The following is a 19437-nucleotide window of genomic DNA, read 5'->3' as shown; positions in this document are numbered from 1 at the left end:
AATAAAGAATTCCCAGTGTAAAACTTCTATATTTTTGTTGATGTCTGATATCAAACAGTCAAATAAAATGAGTGATTAAGTTGATGGAGGTCCTCTAACCCTCCGAATGTCTGGTTCTGGTGTAAGCTGTTTTTCCCTGCATAAGTAGAAAATCGTAAGAGGGCGGGGGGTTGGGTTCCCCGATTGTTCCTCCGACGATCAAATCAGTGATTTGCTTGAGTGGAGAAGTAAAATGAACTGCAGTAATTTTTAAGCACAGTGGGTAGAGGTAAAGATCTTACCCTGTTATTGAAAATAGTATCCCTATTTATAGTAGTGGTAGAATGGTAACTTCGACTGAGTATGAGATAGCGGTTACGTCAGCCTCTGCTTTACAAGTGTCGGCCGACAAGTGAAGGAGATGCCATTTCGGTATTTAATCCCAAGTGATTGGGGTGTGCGGTGTCGATGTGGTCTTATGTGTCATAAAGACTTTTGGGGGCAAAGGAATGATAGCGCCCATAATGTATTTAATGACATTTATTGCGAGATGATTGGTCGCCAGTACGCGGGAGGGGGCTCGAGACATTTCGTCGTCTTTTTACTCATCAGGTGGTCTAGGAGTACCGCCTTTTGAGTTGTCATTGCAAGATGTCGGCTGATTAGTCGGTCGAGTGAGGTGATTAAGCAGTCGACTTAGGCAGAGGTCGACACGTGACGCCTTTCGAGTCGTCCTCACAAAATGTTGGCGTGTCGAGTCGACCGAATTGGGCCTTTGGTTATCTTGAATTACTCACTTGATTACACATAATGTGGGACACTTGTTCGCCATTAATTGGAGATTATTTTTCATCACTAAAGTGGTTATAACAATATTTTTTAAGGAAAAATAAAATAATGTTTTTCCCATGCATTTTATGGGCTTTGCATTGAAAAATGGGATCCACATGTTTAAAATAATATATTTTCATCAAACACACGTTCGTTTTGCATTTTTTGTACATCATATTTAGGGTTATCATATAAGATAGATGCGTGTTGATGTTAAGTGATCACAAAATCAATTAAATCCGTGGTTGGATGGGGAGTGAAGTTGATGAGGGGGTCATTTTCTTTCCCGAATATTCAGTTATGAGTTGAGTGGCTAAAAAGTCTACACATATAGAAACTCGTGAGAGGATGGGGATTGGTTACCCTGTGGTTCCTCCGACGATCAAGTCAGCTGGTGAGCTTGAGTGGGAAAACTGAAGAACTGTGAGAGTTCTTGTGTGTGCAGTAATTTGCATATCTATCTCCGAAGATCAAATTTTTTAACCTTTTGTAAGTTAGAATAGTACCTATATTTACAGTAGTGTCGAAAGGGCAGAACCATCATTATGGCCGAGCACAGGATGACAGTAAAAAAGCATGGGCTGGCAGTTGAGTTAGCTCCTGCTTTACAGGTGTCGGCTGACGATTAGAGGAGAGATCACCTCAGCATTAAATAGGAAGTGATCGAAGACATGGCGGTGCCCGACGTGGTCCGATGAGTTATGAAGACTATCGGGGCTAGAGGCATGATGACACCTGCCAAACATTAAATGCGACGTCGACGCTATTAGTAGGGGGAACTCGAGGCCAAAGCCCTTTAGCTTGGCCGAGAAGTAACGCATTTCGAATCGTCATCGGGAGGCGTCGAATAGCAGGTCGAGTGGGCTCGTTGCGAATCGTCTTCGACAAGCGGGTCAACTAGTACCTCCTTTCGAGTCAACATAAAGGAATGTCGACTCGACGAGTTGGCTAAGTTGGAACCCTTGTTGGTCTTGGACCGCCAATTTGATTGGAACATTGCACGCAGAAGTACACATGTCCGTTGCTAGCAAAGGGTTGCACTTGGTGATTGAAAACACCATAACAATGTGTCATATGTGATTCCCAAAAATCATGCTGATTTTAAACAGAATTGTGATTTTAATCACATATCCAATCCATGTACAACCAAACATTGGATTTTATTCTTCCTGCAAATCCTCCTTAATATCCATTACAACAAACAAGATTTTATTATGAGTTTTTCAAAATCCATTACATGCATCAAGATTAATATAAAGAGGTTTTCCCCTAAAAACTACCTTAAAATAGGGTCATTTCATAGAAACCAACATTCATTTTCAATTAATACGTAAACCATCTTTAAAGTAGGTTTTAGTTCCCATTAACCACATCCTAATCAATATTTTCACTAAAAACCTAAAAGTACCCCTAAAATCTCACATTCAAAGCACACAACTCACTTCGTATGTTTTTAGGTCTAGTTAGGATACAAGTCACATACTTTAAACGTGTATTTAAGTTTTTTAAGTTAAGATTTGACTAGGAGGTGGTTGATTGGAACAAAGACTCCCTTTAAAAGTGATTAACATAAAATTTGAAAATGGAAAAAAATACTTTCTGTGAAATAACCTCATTCGTGTGGAAAACCTAATACATGTGGTAAGGCTAATATCAGTAGGTTAACAAAAAACTGTGAAGACCTTGGCTGATTCTTATCATTCTTGAGTTTGACTTGCAAAGTGAACTGCTAAACGGAAAAATAATCCTTAATTAATAAATCAATAATTATGAAAAACATAAATCCAAGTATGACTTGCGTACTGCACGAATGTAACAAATTCCGCGTACATGTCTATTTCCAATAGCTTGACATAACACAAATCCTTTTGGGAGAATAATACACGTAAATTCCCGGAAAAGAAAATAGAATGGTCGATAATCTTATAATTTGCGCACCAATTATTTTAAAGTATAACCAATTTGTTGGAATTGACAGAGTTCTTCAATATTTATGTTTTTTTTATCGTTATTATTTGCTTTTCGTAAACTCTTTGTAGAGCAAGTATCCTATCAGACCCAGACCCTGTAATGTGCGGGGCAATCTGAATCCGTAGAGGGAGCATGGAAATTACTATACTACCACCGTAGCAGGGGAGTGGCCATCCTCCAGTATAATACACAGAAAACAGAAAGATACAAATCCAAGATTAAACCAGATCCCATCTCATGGCCTACCCTCATATAGAAGAGTAACACGGAGACATGCACACCTATGTCAATAGCTCGAAAAACACTCGTATGAAGTTCGGATGATAAAACCTTATTCAGCTTCTCATCGCTTGCGAATTGCAGACAGTACGCAAATTTCGACTTAAACCAGTTTAGTTCTCTGGACCGAGCAAATCCATCATCAAGAAGCATCCCTGGCAAATTTATCATCAAGAAGCATTTTGTATATCCACAGAGCACAAAATCACCCAGCCCCAGATGAGATACTATCAAACTCATAATTAACCATCATCGGTTTGTTTGTCAATAGTACACAACATGAAAACATATTCTTCCCATTCAGAACAAGCACATGCTCAAATGGGTGATAAAAACATCATAAAATACCCCAAATCACCAAGCAAATCTATGACAAGCTACTACTCCCATACAATTAAAAATCAAGCCCAAGCCAAATTCATAATTAAAGAAACACTCGCATCTGCGATCTCCTACTGCTGAACATAGTAGTAGGACAAAGGATCATTCCCCACAAGAGCCCTCGGCACTCCAGCAGCAGCCCCGAGCATATCCTCCTTCCCTTCCTCCCTCGGAACGATATCCACAAGAAAATCAAACACATCGGTCCTCGTGATCGCAGCAGCAATGTCATTCTTCTGTAAAGTCCTCCGTTTATTCTCCTCAGCATGGGCCCACGACCGGTGAGTAAGCTCCAAGATGAACATCTCGCATGCACGTGCAAAGACCACGGGGGCCTCAGCGGCGATCATCCTGACGTCTTCGTCCGCTTTCATGATTTTCTTGATGCGGGCGAGGGGGAGGCTGTGGTTCTTGAAGTCGGTGGTTTGCTCGATTTCGCGGTACTGGTCGGCCCAGAATAGCTTGGAGCTGCTGCTGCTGCTGCTGCTGCTGTTGTTGGCAGAGGTGTGGTAGGGCTTGTAGGCGTGGCGGTGGACGCAGCTGTTGGCAGCTGGTAAGGGAGTTGGGCTGCAACCCCCATAACAGGAGGAGGGTTGTGCCCTTGCTGATGATCCATATTTGCTGATGAAATCCTAAGATAGGAGCAAAGGTGTCATGTTTAAAACATTCTCGTGAGCGAATACATCTATACTACTAGCTAAAAAAGCCCTTCTTCCAGTCGCGTGAGCTTCATTTTAGAATACCGAAAATGTACTTATATTTGAAAAAACTATGGAAAGTCACACACAGAAAAATCAACTGAAATGCTGCCACACTCTGAAAAACTTAAACCGAAATCCCCTCCCTCACTTGGATAAATCAACGGAAATACCCTCGCACTTGAGAAAATATCAAAGGAAATGCTCCAGCAGTTAGAAAATAAAAATAAAGATAAAAACAAGAAGAAGTAATAAACCATCTGTTTTCTTGACAATTTGTGTACAATACTATCCCACGTTCTACGTCATGCACGCATCGACTACACCAAAATACTAGTTCATACTTGTCACGATTGGATTGAGAGATTAAGCTATAATCAAGGAATCATAAGATAATTTTTTACTTTTAAGAGGGTTTTAAGGAACAAAAGTAATGTCATAACACCAACGTGTCAAAAAATCAAAATTTTTTAGAAGAAGTGATTTGAGGGACGATATAGAACTCCTAATTTGATTTTAGAGAAAGTGATTGAGGGATCGATATAGAACTCCTAAGTAAGACAGAGGCAAAGGTGTCAAATTTTAAACTTTCTTGAGAGGGAGTTTATGCAGTAAGGAACCTTATAATTTGTTGTAGGGCACTACAAAAAAAGTGAGCATTTGGGGCGATCTATTAGGGGCATAAATAGTGATTTGCCCCTATTAATTATGAATTAGGTGCGGATGTTGAATATGTGCCTATTATTATTATTTGGGGCACTTCATAATACCCCTACAAGTTTGGCGGGAATTAAAAATAATAGAGGCGTCAAATTAAGTAATTTGGACTAAATAGAGGCATATATATCCGCCCCTAATGTTTTCTAAACCCTACAAACCAAACCCGCGCCCCTTCTATTCCCCGAAAATAAAAATCCCCGCGCGGATCGCGACAGAGGCACAAAGTTCTGCCCCTAATATTATCTAAACCCTAGAATCAACTCATGCCGTCTCTTTCCCCCCTCCCCCCCGCAAAAAAAAAATAAAAAACAACCGCGCGGCCCTACATCGATCTCTGAAGAACGTATCAGATCCGAGCGGCCCTACCTCTTCCTCGATCGGTAAGTTTTTCTTTTATTTTTGTGTACCTGTCGGCCTCCCAATCTTCACGCGTAGATGATTTGATTTTCAACGTAGATTAGAATGTTTAATTATCATATTAGATTAGAGTATTGTTTGATTTGTAGAATGTTTAATTTTAGATTTGTGGAGAAGAGGACTGGGCCATGTTTAATTTGTAGAACGATTAATTTTAGATTTGTAGACGATTTAATTTTATTTTTATCTAAGAAAATTAAAAAAAAATCTTAGATTAGACTATTTTTTCAGTGTAATTGAGCGTGAGATCATCTTTGTTTTTATATTTTTTTGAGTATAATTGTTTTAATGTTAGTATAATTTTTTTTTTCAGTATAATTTCGTTGCCACCATTGCAAGTGTGCCCTCAAGGTAATTCTATTTTTTTAGAGTTATTTTAGCATCATGATTATTCCATTGACTTTTATTGAGTTTATTTCTTTTTATTATATTTCTTATTGGACAAATTTTTACTTTTCAGTACTCCAGCTATTAGACAAATTTTTTAACTATGAGTGACTTTTTCCTTCAAATTTGCATTTTTATAGAGCCAAGAACTGGAATGAAGAAGCAAACTATATAAAATAGCAGGTCTACATAGAATAAAGGTCGATCACAATATATAGACATATCCTCATAAATTAATCCACAAATGCTAGGATGCAGATATTTTTTTAACATGATTTTACCTGTTAAAAAAATTCAAACATGCATAGAGAAACGTCAAATACCCTGAATAAGACCAGAATCCCATCAATAATAATGTTACAGATTCCAAGGTTGAATGGCCAGTTTTCTTTGCGGACTATATGAATTTGTAGCTGTATATGCATATATACATTATAAATTTTATAATAATTTTATATTCTGGAGAAGATATAATATGGGTGAAGTTAGTTTTCGGTACAGTTGTGAATAAAACAAGTTCCATAATGGATATCAGGATACTAAATATCTAACCTCATTAAATGGTGAGATATTTCCATAATTTGTTAGTCAAAAATGTGTATTTTGAGTACCTGAATTCAATGCTCCCCTGTAGGGCACTACAAAAAAAGTGAGCATTTGGGGCGATCTATTAGGGGCATAAATAGTGATTTGCCCCTATTAATTATGAATTAGGTGCGGATGTTGAATATGTGCCTATTATTATTATTTGGGGCACTTCATAATACCCCTACAAGTTTGGCGGGAATTAAAAATAATAGAGGCGTCAAATTAAGTAATTTGGACTAAATAGAGGCATATATATCCGCCCCTAATGTTTTCTAAACCCTACAAACCAAACCCGCGCCCCTTCTATTCCCCGAAAATAAAAATCCCCGCGCGGATCGCGACAGAGGCACAAAGTTCTGCCCCTAATATTATCTAAACCCTAGAATCAACTCATGCCGTCTCTTTCCCCCCTCCCCCCCGCAAAAAAAAAATAAAAAACAACCGCGCGGCCCTACATCGATCTCTGAAGAACGTATCAGATCCGAGCGGCCCTACCTCTTCCTCGATCGGTAAGTTTTTCTTTTATTTTTGTGTACCTGTCGGCCTCCCAATCTTCACGCGTAGATGATTTGATTTTCAACGTAGATTAGAATGTTTAATTATCATATTAGATTAGAGTATTGTTTGATTTGTAGAATGTTTAATTTTAGATTTGTGGAGAAGAGGACTGGGCCATGTTTAATTTGTAGAACGATTAATTTTAGATTTGTAGACGATTTAATTTTATTTTTATCTAAGAAAATTAAAAAAAAATCTTAGATTAGACTATTTTTTCAGTGTAATTGAGCGTGAGATCATCTTTGTTTTTATATTTTTTTGAGTATAATTGTTTTAATGTTAGTATAATTTTTTTTTTCAGTATAATTTCGTTGCCACCATTGCAAGTGTGCCCTCAAGGTAATTCTATTTTTTTAGAGTTATTTTAGCATCATGATTATTCCATTGACTTTTATTGAGTTTATTTCTTTTTATTATATTTCTTATTGGACAAATTTTTACTTTTCAGTACTCCAGCTATTAGACAAATTTTTTAACTATGAGTGACTTTTTCCTTCAAATTTGCATTTTTATAGAGCCAAGAACTGGAATGAAGAAGCAAACTATATAAAATAGCAGGTCTACATAGAATAAAGGTCGATCACAATATATAGACATATCCTCATAAATTAATCCACAAATGCTAGGATGCAGATATTTTTTTAACATGATTTTACCTGTTAAAAAAATTCAAACATGCATAGAGAAACGTCAAATACCCTGAATAAGACCAGAATCCCATCAATAATAATGTTACAGATTCCAAGGTTGAATGGCCAGTTTTCTTTGCGGACTATATGAATTTGTAGCTGTATATGCATATATACATTATAAATTTTATAATAATTTTATATTCTGGAGAAGATATAATATGGGTGAAGTTAGTTTTCGGTACAGTTGTGAATAAAACAAGTTCCATAATGGATATCAGGATACTAAATATCTAACCTCATTAAATGGTGAGATATTTCCATAATTTGTTAGTCAAAAATGTGTATTTTGAGTACCTGAATTCAATGCTCCCCAAACACAAAATAAAACATGACAAATTCTATGAAACGACATCACAGTCTAAAGAAAAAAAGGAGGTCTCGTGTTAACTTACATAATCAGTCATGTGTCGTGCGAAGCTCTTTGAGCTACCAGTGTGATTCATTTTTTGCCTCTTGAGGCTTTCAATATTCTTCTCCCAACTTATTTGTCCTATAATCAGCCATGAATATTAAGGCACATATTATGAAGTAACATCTGGAAATATCTCAACTATTATTTGTTCTTTATTGACTAATAAGGCACATATTCACACTAATAAGGCACATTTCCCAAACACTTGATCTGGCACATATCAAAAGCTCTAAAAACAATTTCCCCAATATTTGGTGGTTACTGCTGAATGTTACCTGGATCTTATGCTTAACTACTGTAATTATTTGCATAGGTGAAATGAGAAATCCAAAATAATAGTTGTAGGAGAATGTTTAATTATCTGAACATGTTCAAAGAGTTTACAAACCAAAATAGAATTAATATTTTTTAGATACCATACATCTAATTATACAATACAAACTGATGTCAAACTTGATGCATCAGATAGACTGTTTTCACTTCTGTTGTATTCTCCATTTTACATTAGGAGTTTGATGTTTGTCTCTATCACTTTCCATTTTTACTTAGTTCTGACCATTGACTGATTAGGTTTTGCACGTGTGAATAGGTTCAATTTGGTGTTCTGTTCTGCAAAATAGTTAAATAATGGATAAAAGTTGGGTACATTTTGATCGCCGAAGTCCAGATTATGTTGCAGGGTTGAACTTATTTGTAGATGAAGCCCTTGCCAAGTCTAGTCGTAAAGATAAGATCACGTGTCCTTGTAAAGAATGTTGTAATCGTTATTTTGAAGATAAGATGACTGTGGTGGGACATCTTCTTTGGCATGGAATGGACCCTTTATACATGAATGCTCGATGGACACATCATGGTGAGCCTTACGTTGAATCAACAAATGTCATGGAAATGGATGTTACTGAAGGAGGAGATGTAGGTGAAATGCATGATTTCCTTAATGAGACATTTGTGCAACCAAATATTGGTGAGAACGTAGGGTCATCGAGGCAGCCTGTTTTTGATGGTCGAACACCCGATGCAGAGCAATTTTTTAAGTTAATTGAACAAGCTGATAAGGAGTTGTATCCAGGATGCAAGAAGTATAAAAAATTGGATGCCGTCGTAAAATTGTACCAGAGCAAGTGTTTGGGAAATGTGACTAACAAGGCTTTTGATATGTTTTTAGAGCTTTTTAAAGATATGTTGCCTGAGGGAAATTGTTTGCCACGATCTATTTCACAAGCTAAAAAGATTATTGATGATTTGGGCCTTACTTATGAGAAGATTGATGCTTGCCCTAACGACTGCATGTTGTTTTGGAAAGAGACAGCAAACTTAACCGTGTGCTCTACATGTGGTGCGTCAAGATATCAAGTGAAAAAAATAACAAGAGTTGGGGATACTTCAACTGGGGATAATTCTAGCAAAAAAGTATCAGCTAAGATTCTTCGGTATTTTCCACTAACACCGAGGTTGAAAAGGTTGTATATGTCAAAACATACTGCAGAATATATGAGATGGCATGCGACCGATTGCCCTAAAGATGGATTTATGAGACACCCGTCAGATTCTCCAGCTTGGAAGCATTTAGAGTCGTTGTACCCGAATTTTGCATTTGAAATTCGAAATGTAAGATTGGGTTTGGCAAGCGACGGGTTCAATCCTTTTGCACATATGAGTAGTGATCATAGCACTTGGCCCGTTGTAATTTCTGTTTATAATCTGCCTCCGTGGATGTGCATGAAGCAACCCTTCTTGTTTCTTTCTTTACTTATTCCGGGCCCTAATGCACCTGGAAATGATATTGATTTGTACTTGAAACCTTTAATGGATGAGCTAAAGGAGTTGTGGGAAGTTGGTGCCAACACTTATGATGTGTTTTCCAATCAGTCATTTAACATGAAAGCTGCTGTGTTGTGGACAATAAATGACTTTCCTGCATATGCGAATCTTTCGGGATGGAGTACGAAGGGGAAGCTTGCATGTCCTCAATGTCATCATCAAACAGTATCAAAACGCTTGCCTAATTGTAAAAAGCAATGTTATTTGGGTAATCGTAGATTTTTGCCCATAACACATAGATTTCGAAATGATGGAGCTTCATTTGATGGCAAATGCGAGAGGGGTCGAGCACCAAAGATGTTGACTGGGGCCCAGTGTATAGCACAAATGTCTAATCTGACTTTTACCTTTGGGAAATCACCACCTTCAGAATCTGAAACTGATGATATTACACGAAAAAAGAAAAGGAAAAGAAATACTTCTGCTGCCTCCAAAGAACAAAAAAATGGTACTAATAATCCATGGAAAAAGAAAAGTATTTTTTTTTCTTTACCATATTGGGAGCATCTTTTGATACGTCATAATCTAGATGTGATGCACATTGAGAAGAACGTATCAGAAAAAATTTTGTATACATTGTTGGGCACTTCTAAAAGGACAAAGGATGGACTTGAAGCTCGTGCTGACCTAGAACTTCTCAATATAAGGAAAGGTCTCCATCCAATTCGTTTGGGAGCTAGGACATACTTACCTCCTGCCATATTCTCTATGACTAATGAAGAAAAGACACTATTTTGTCGTGTGCTATCGAAGGTGCGAGTTCCTGATGGATACTCATCAAATGTTGCAAGGTCTGTTGATGTGAAGGATCGGAAAATACATGGTTTGAAGAGTCATGATCATCATGTTATAATGCACCAATTACTCCCGCTTGCGATACGAAGGGTTTTGCCTAGACCTCTTACTCTTGTTTTGCTTGAGTTAAGTGCAATCTTTAGACGGTTGTGCGGTAAGAAAGAATCTGAAGCATCATTCAAGCATTTGGAATATAGAATTGCATTGACCGTATGTTATTTGGAGAAAATGCTCCCTCCTTCATTCTTTGATATAACGGTTCACTTACTAGTTCATCTCGCCCACGAGGCTGCTATTGCTGGACCAGTCCAATATCGATGGATGTATCCCATTGAAAGGTAAAACACAAAAAAAATTATTGAACTTTTTTGCTTCTAAATTTACTTGCCTTTTATAACTCAGTTAATGTTTTTTTCCTCTCGAAAGGTATTTACAAACATTGAAACGATATGTTCGAAATAAAAATTATCCGGAAGGAAGCATTTGCATAGGATATCTTGCAGACGAGGCTCTGGCATTTTGCTCCATGTACTTATCAGACATTGAGACTCGCCGTACTCGTCGTGGTCGTAATGCCGATGTTTCTACCCCTCGTGAAGGCTTGTCAATCTTTGCATACTCAGGTCGTTGTGTGGGTAAAGCCACACAAGTAGATCTTGAAAGAAGTGCATGGGAGCAATGTCGCAAATATATTTTGTTCAATTGCAGCGAAGTCTCTCCATTTCTAGAGTGAGATATTTTATTAGATGTTTAGCCCCTTTTTTTGGTATGTCTAGTTCATTAAGTGAATTTTAAGTTCACACTTGTCTGTTATGATTAACTTTAATAGAAAAAGGATGACGGAGTTACGCAAAATCCACCGACGGAAAACTGTTCGAGAAGTAGAGAATTTGAGAAATAAGGAATTTCCTACTTGGTTCCAGAACCATGTAAGTTACAGCTTCGTAGTTATACAATTATCGTTATTGGTACCACATTTTTTTATAATATATAATTGACTTTGTTAATTATTGCCTCAGGTGAATGATTTGCATGCAAAAGGCGATTCTTCTGTAACGAAAGATTTACGTCGACTTGCTAATGGTCCTAATATGACTATGAAACAGTATAAAACATGCATTGTTAATGGTTGCAGATTCCGGATTAAATCGGTTGATGACAACCATAAAAATCAAAATTGTGGAGTCTTTGTTTCTGCACAAACCTCAAGTTATTCTAGTGTGAGGGACAACAATCCGATTACTGGTAATGTTGACTACTATGGAGTTTTAAAGAATATTTACGAATGTGATTATGGTCTTCCTGGAGAGCCCGAAGGTCATGGATGTAAAGTGGTGTTATTTGATTGTGATTGGGTCAGCAACTCTGGGAAGAAGCTTGATAATTATGGTTTCACCTTAGTGAATTTCAAACACTTAGCACACAACAACGATACATTTATAACAGCTTCACAAGCTGTACAAGTGTTTTATGTTTGTGATCCAAAAGACATGGATTGGAATGTTGCTGTTAAATTAAGCCCGAGGGATTTCTTTGATGTCATGGAGAGTGATGATGGATCATCAAGTATGTCCAACCCATTAAATTCGGATGATTATTATACCATACCAAATCTTGATGATCGGGCACTAGACGATGAAGAATTACAAGTTAGAACTGATATCCGTGGAACCTTTGTTAACAAGCAGTTACCACTACCAGTTACTAATGATTCTGTAGGTAATGAGGAAGAGCTTGAGGATGATTATGAGGAAAACGAAGATGATGAAAGTGATGACAATGAAGAAGAATTAAATTAGTAGATTTTGTGATTGTATTATTAGTAGAATTGAATCTTTTGAAATTGCACTTGTTTCATTTGTTATTCAATGGATTTACTGCTCATGCATTTTTTTGAAAGTGTTTAGTTAAATAAATTACTGAAAAACTTGTGAAGTTAGATTTGATAATTGATGCCATACTTTGTGTTTTGGATTTTTAACTATTTAGATGAGTAGAGTTGAGTATTCTGCTTCCAACGAAGAACAAAATATAGAAGACAGTACAGGAGAATTTGATGGCACTCGTGATGATAATGGTACGTGTTTTCTTAAATTTATTGACCAGCTCTTTAGTTCTTCCTATTTTGTTATTTCATATTCCATATTTATTTGATGGCACTCATGATGACATTTGCCGAATTCTCACGTGAAACTACTAAACAGTATTATGGTGGTAGTGGTACTCAGTCTAGAGACAAGTGAATCTTTTAAATGTTTTACTGCCTGCCATCCTTATTTTAAATCATTTACAAGTGGAACTAATGTAAACAAATCCAATAATTCTTTGAGGTTACAAATATTCAGAAACCTGAGCTAAAGAGTTACAAATATAGACAATCAACAAGAATCTGAGCAGTGCAAGCAGAAATGACACAGGTCCTGAAACCTTGAATGGATGAGGCTGTTGATGAGATCACCACATCCTAGATACCAGAATTTTTTTTCTGCAGTCAATTGCAGGTATCAATATCCAGAAGCTTTATTTAATGTCTCTAAATTTCATCTACTTTTGCTGTTATTACATGTGGCTCAGTATTTGCTCCCATATGCTTGGAAATATGAAGAGAAGCTTAGTTGTTTAATCGAATTATCCTATGGTATGTTGCTGAGATTTTAGGACTGTGTATGTGAATTGGTGCCTGGGAAGGCATGCTAATCTAATCATGTCATGATTGTTCCGTCCGCTTCATTTATACAAGAAAAAACCTATGATTGAATCATCCTTCATTTTCTATTTTCATGTACAGTCTTTATGAGTTTCATGATATGCGATTTGAAGTTGGTGCAATTCAATTGTTTGAATTTTTTTTCAGTAGGGTGAATAAGATCTTTAAGTAGCTCATGGGTGAAAAAAATATTGTTAATTAGACTACACATACTTGCTTAAGGGATTGATTGATTTGGTTGGGTGTTCATTTTCATCCAATTTGTATTGCAAAAATGACCAAACAGCAGCTCCCTGAGCTACTGCTGCTGCTGCAGACAGCAGCTCTTTGAGCTGCTGCTGCAGTCAGCAGCTCAAAGAGCTGCTTGCTGATTGCAGCAGCAGCTCTCTGAGCTGCTGTCGCTGCACATAAATGAGAAAAAGGGAATAGCCCCCTGTGTCAATGTGCACATGAACGTACACTACGAATTCAAGTCCAATTATATACACTCATACCCAATTTCATGTATACAAGGTGTTGGAAAGATCAAGAATCGTTGTGGATGCCTTGAACGAGAAATTTGCTAAATTGTCGACATATCGACCAAAATCTGGGTTTTAATATTTAAGATCAATCTATTTTATATGGTTATTAACTTTAGTGTATGCAGGTCAAATACAAAAGAAAAGAGGGCGTGGTTATGACAAGCCAAAGTGGGGAAAATCTGGCAAGGAGTCTATTGCATTCACAGAGGATGGATTGTGCGTTGACCCCAAGGATGCCCAGCTATCTAGGTACTTAGGTAGCCTAGCAAAAAATTCAAGGTTTCTTCCCCTCAAGCCTATAGATTGGCGGTTGCATGATGATACTACCATGGATCATGTGTGGAAAACAATATATGTATGATGTTCTTGAACACTTTCAGCTTTAATATGTATTGAAACATATATTATAACACTTGTAAATGGTATAACACTTGTATGAGTGCAGGATACCATAGATTGGCGGCCTGAAGATGTTCCCAATATTCCTAAAATCCGACTTGTAATGTTGCAAAGATTGTCTGATAGGTGCAGAAACTATAAGGCAAGTTTAAAAGCTAAGTATTACACTCCCTATGTTGGTTTGCCAGAACGATTCTTGTGTGGAGATGATCGTGTAGATCGCGATCAATGGCGGGCAATGGTTAACTATTGGGACACTGATCCAAAAAATAAAGTAAGTACTACATCCATAATATAAACTTATGATTTCAAATTAGGCATAATTTCTTCAGAATTTGTCAAAATTTTAACTGGTTTGAATTCTAAATCGGGTCACTGGAGTTAGTCAATTTGGTCTTGTTCCACCGTGAATCTGGGACAATGGAACCTGAGTCGTGGTTCGCTATAGCTTCTCATAAGCCCGACTTCTATGGTACAGATGTACTTCTTTAGTTATGCTTATGCCTGTCGAACTCATTTTGATCTTGCCCAATTCAATCCGTCAAAAGGCAGTAAACTCTAATTTCATATGCACACATGATCTTATTTAAACGAATGAAAACATTGATGTGACAGAGTTTTGATGATGTGTCAGAGGGTTAGGCATAATTCATAACTAACCCTATAAACCAAAATTGAACCCAAAATTTCCCCTACCAACCAAGAATCCTAATCCACAAAAAAAGCCGCAATTTTATTCCTGTTTTAGTTTAAATGAATCCCAACTACCTTATACACATCATCTGCACTTCGCTAACTAAACATTCCAATCTGGTAATTTAGCTGAAAACTATTGTATTGAAAGTACAGATGTACTTCTTTAGTTCTACTTATGCCCATCAGATTCACTTTGACATTGTCTTACCCATCGTAATGTGTTTACTTCTTACTTATGTGTCAGTAATGCCGTTTTGTTTTCTTGAAGATATATCACCTTGTCAGGTTTCCTTTTATTCACCTTAGTCATGTGATTTGATACCTAGTTGTTAAATATCTCTTTTACATATGTGGGCTGGTCATTAACTTTGATTGTTTTATGCACTTTATAGTGTTAAGGAACACTGTAAGAAGTAACTCATCGCAAGAATAAAACCTCAAGCACTGCTAGTTCAGAGCAAAAAGAAGAAGGCTCCATCACGATGGACCATAATCTAATAGAACACAATTGCTTGCTTCTGACATTTAATATATAATTTGGTATTCCAACACCATGGACCATAATCTAATAGAACACAATTATATTGGTCCCTACTTCATCCCATCCTACACTGCCATGTACAGAAACTAAGAACAAAAATCTAATACATTGCTACTGGTGTCTAATACATTGATTTCGTACTCCATGAGGTCCATAACAGAGAGGCTTAATGCCGCGAGTGTATTATTGGCTGGCAAGTACTAGCTCGGGTACAACTGTACTGACCCGGATAATTGAAGACACACGCTTGGATTGCTAGCGGTTGAGGGGTGATGAATATTTTGGTTTGATTGCTAAATCAGGACTGTTTATTGAGTACTTTGGTCTCTAAAAATTGAGAGAACCTGCTTCTATTCAAATATCAGAGTTGTGATGTATTAGGATTTTCTCTTAAAGTTACATTAATGCCTATGCTCTCAATCGTCTTAGTTGTCCTGGATTTGTTTGAATTGACCTTTATTCTATGTAGACCATTTGATGTCTATAACATTACATTTACTGTTGAAGTCTGCTTCTTTGAGATGTTGCTTCTTTAATTAAATAAAATTTATGATTGTTTTTCTGCGTTTTACAAATAGGAGAAAAAACATGGTCGCAAACCTGATCCTATTGAGATGTTTTATATAGTGCACAAACGGCGAGATGAAAATAAAAGTTGGATAGATGATGCATCGGAGGAATTGGCGGTGAGTTTGAAATTTAATAATTTGTATTTAGACAAGTAATACATGTAAAAAATTGTTTTACTTCATATTGTGTCCATTTTGGTTGTTGAAGTGAATTCTTTTTTCAGGTTAAGATCTCACGGGAATTAACGAGTTTGGTTGAAACCCATGGCGAGGAAACATCAGAACTAAGGCAACAAGCTTATGTAGCAGCAAGGGGTTTAGAGACTCGTGGTAGAGTTCGTGGTTATGGAAGAGGGGTGACGCCAGACATGATTCCTTGGGTGGCACAAACTCAGCCAACATCTTCATCACTTCGATCACGTACTGGGCGAGCATATGCTAATTTGCAATCTCAATATTCAGAACTTGAGGAAAAGTATGAGCGACAGCAAAAGGAGTTGGATGAGTTGAAACAGATGATCACTTCAGGGAACGCACATCCGCATCAACAATCTTCCTCCCAACAACAGTCTAACTCCCAGCAGGAATTCTTTTTTCAGGTTAAGATCTCACGGGAATTAACGAGTTTGGTTGAAACCCATGGCGAGGAAACATCAGAACTAATGCAACAAGCTTATGTAGCAGCATCGTCGTTCGCGATCTCCTTCCCAACAACACTCACCTTCCCAGCACACTCCGACATCGTACCCATGTCCTCCATATCAGCATCTTCCACCGTATCCGTATACATCATCTTCGCAGTTCTACTACCCCCATCCATACCAGCCACCTTTGTACCACCCAGTGCCACACCCACCTGGAGAGTTTACAGCAATGCTCAATGATTCAGATTTTATGCAACAGATGATGCCACCAAATGATAGGAATGACAGGGATAAAAGTTAGATATTTTTACATTCATGTTGAAGGTCAATTTTGTTGGTTATTTAAGTTATTGTTAAGTACTATTTGTTACACGTTTTTTAAGCAATTTTGGTACATTATTATGTAATCAAATTGGATTGACTTCTTATTAATCAAAATTATTCATGTTTCAATTATTTTATGTTTGTTTTTCAATTTAATTATATGAATTAAAAATTAATTATTTTTTTGGATTTATTAAAAAAATAAAATATTAATATCAAATTTAAGATATTAGAGGCAATTATATTTGTACCTTAAATTAATACATTTATTTTAATTCCAACTATTTGGGGCAGTTACATCTGTCTCTAATAAGTTATTAGAGGCAATTATATTTGTACCTTAAGTAAATACATTTATTATAATTCAAACTATTTGGGGCATTTATATCTGCATCTAATAAGTTATTAGAGGCAATTATATTTGCCTCTAATACTTTTTCAACTAAACCGGCTGACGTGGCGCATTGAGTATTTGGGGCGGAAGTTTGTGCAATATTGCCCCTAATAACTATTAGCAACACCACTTTTAGGTGCGGATACGAGTTTTGCCACTCATGTAATTAGAGGCAGATAATTCCATTTATTTGCCTCTAATTGAATTAAAAGTGACGAAAATAATTGCCCCTAACTCTTCTTTTTTTTGTAGTGGGGGTTCAGGGGTTAGGGTATGTTAAAGACTTGGGAGAGAGAAATTGAACTTTTGAAAGGGTTCTAAGGAAGCGACGAATGCCACAAAATGAAAGTGTAAAAAATTCACAATTTTTTTAGAGGAAGTGACCAAGGAATTAAAAGGTGACCAAGGAATTAAAATAAAACAACTTCAATATTAAACATTACCATGAGGAAATGGAAGGGCTGAGGAATATATAAACCTAAACATCGACTTACGATGTAGGAACTACTTAAAAGTGCTCTGAGGAAGAATGCTACAAATGTCAACAGTATCAAGATTTCATATGAGTAAGGGCATTAAAAGATTGAATTGTTTATAAACGCTTATGCAAAGCATGAAAGCTTACGTGCTAAGGAAACTTACACGTTGGTATAAGAGACTGAGGGGGGTTAAGTATGTTAAAGCCTAAAGAAGCAGATTTTGAACTTTTGCTGCACAATATTAAACTTTCCCAAAAGGAAAATATAAATCGGAGACGTCAACTACTTAAAAAGTGTTTTGAGGGGTAAGAATGCTACAAACGACAAGAAATTTTACATTTTATATGAAAAGGGGCGTTAAAAGATTGAAATGTTTATAAACACTTGTGAAACGTAGAGCATCCTATGTAGTGAGGAACCTTGCATGTTGATTTAGAAGATTGAAGACTTAAGTATATTAAACCCTCAGGAAGCAGATTTTCAAAACTCGAAAATTTTGTAAGACAACTGTCAATATTGAATTTTCCAATAGGAAAATATGAATTTTAGACAGGAACAATTGAAACTACTTATTTGTTTTTGAGGGCATTAAAAGATAGAGATGTTTGTAAACAATTGTGCAAAGTATGAAATCTTACGAGGGTCTCTCGAGGCATTAAGGAATCTTATTAAAACAAAAGGACCAGAATATGTCACTTTAACTCAACAGAACTTGATCAAAGAACGTGCGAATGTTCAAATTGAGAAAGCTAAGGGACTCGAACACTTTCATTTTACTTGCAACAAAAAAAAAGTGCAAGAAGGAAATTTTAGATAGGGCTTCGGGGGATTATGGAACCAAAGATGGAACAGCACCAAAAATAAAAAATCGAACTCTCCATAACTCATACGTCAAAATCTCAACTACAGATAGCAAGAACTGAACTTTTTTTAACATCCAGCTTGGGAATTCGATCCGCACAAAACCCAGCTGTCAAGATTTCAACTTTAAACGAGCGTTAAAGGAATCATCTAAGGTCCCAAAAAACCCACATGTCAAAATCGGATCTTTCGTCAATTTTCTAGGGTTAGGGTTCGGGAAAACAACAAAATCAAGAGACTTTCGGTCTGTTTTAGGTGCGAAATTGAAATTGGAGGGAGAGAGGAGAGAGAAAGTAGGGAGAGAGGGAGGGAGGGAGGGTGATCTTACCTTTCGCGGATCGGACGGAAGCGGTTGATTCTTGAGATTGCGGCTGAAAGAGAGAAGAAACGAAATAAAATTGAAGGGGGAGGATTAAAAGAGAGAGTTTTGATGAGAGAAGGATACAACACACTATATTAATAATAAATTCCTATTGGGTGGAAGTCACATGATGAGTTGGCTTTCTTCAACCAATCAAAAAAGGGCAAGTGTTGGGGTTCTAGAACAAACCTTTGTTGGTTGGGTGCATGGTGAGTGGGGCAAGGACAAAGGCCTAAGATCTCGCTTAAATGGATGGCAACGTAGGTTAGTGCTCATAATGAGTGTGATTAAAGATAATATTTTCAACTATTTGGGTTTTTTCTTTTTTTTTTGGTTAAAATTTATGGAACCTAACCTAAATTTTTGATCAATTAGTATGAATCTTTTATCATTAGTTTTTTTGGGTTAA

At 36.8% G+C, this 19437-nt stretch overlaps 1 protein-coding gene across 1 annotated transcript; it reads right to left on the bottom strand.

Moving 5' to 3' along the window:
- LOC109820806 (nuclear transcription factor Y subunit C-6-like) lies at positions 3281–19079 on the bottom strand (the record flags this gene model as incomplete). The annotated part of the gene is made up of 2 exons (XM_020387029.1): positions 3281–4073; positions 18996–19079. Coding segments are annotated over 2 exons (645 nt in total), but the record flags the coding sequence as incomplete, so codon positions are not given.

The sequence above is a fragment of the Asparagus officinalis genome, chromosome 1 (assembly GCF_001876935.1).
Source record: "Asparagus officinalis chromosome 1, Aspof.V1, whole genome shotgun sequence".
NCBI lineage: Eukaryota > Viridiplantae > Streptophyta > Magnoliopsida > Asparagales > Asparagaceae > Asparagus > Asparagus officinalis.
Note: the sequence above shows the minus strand (reverse complement) of the source record. Positions and strands in the feature narration are given on the sequence as shown.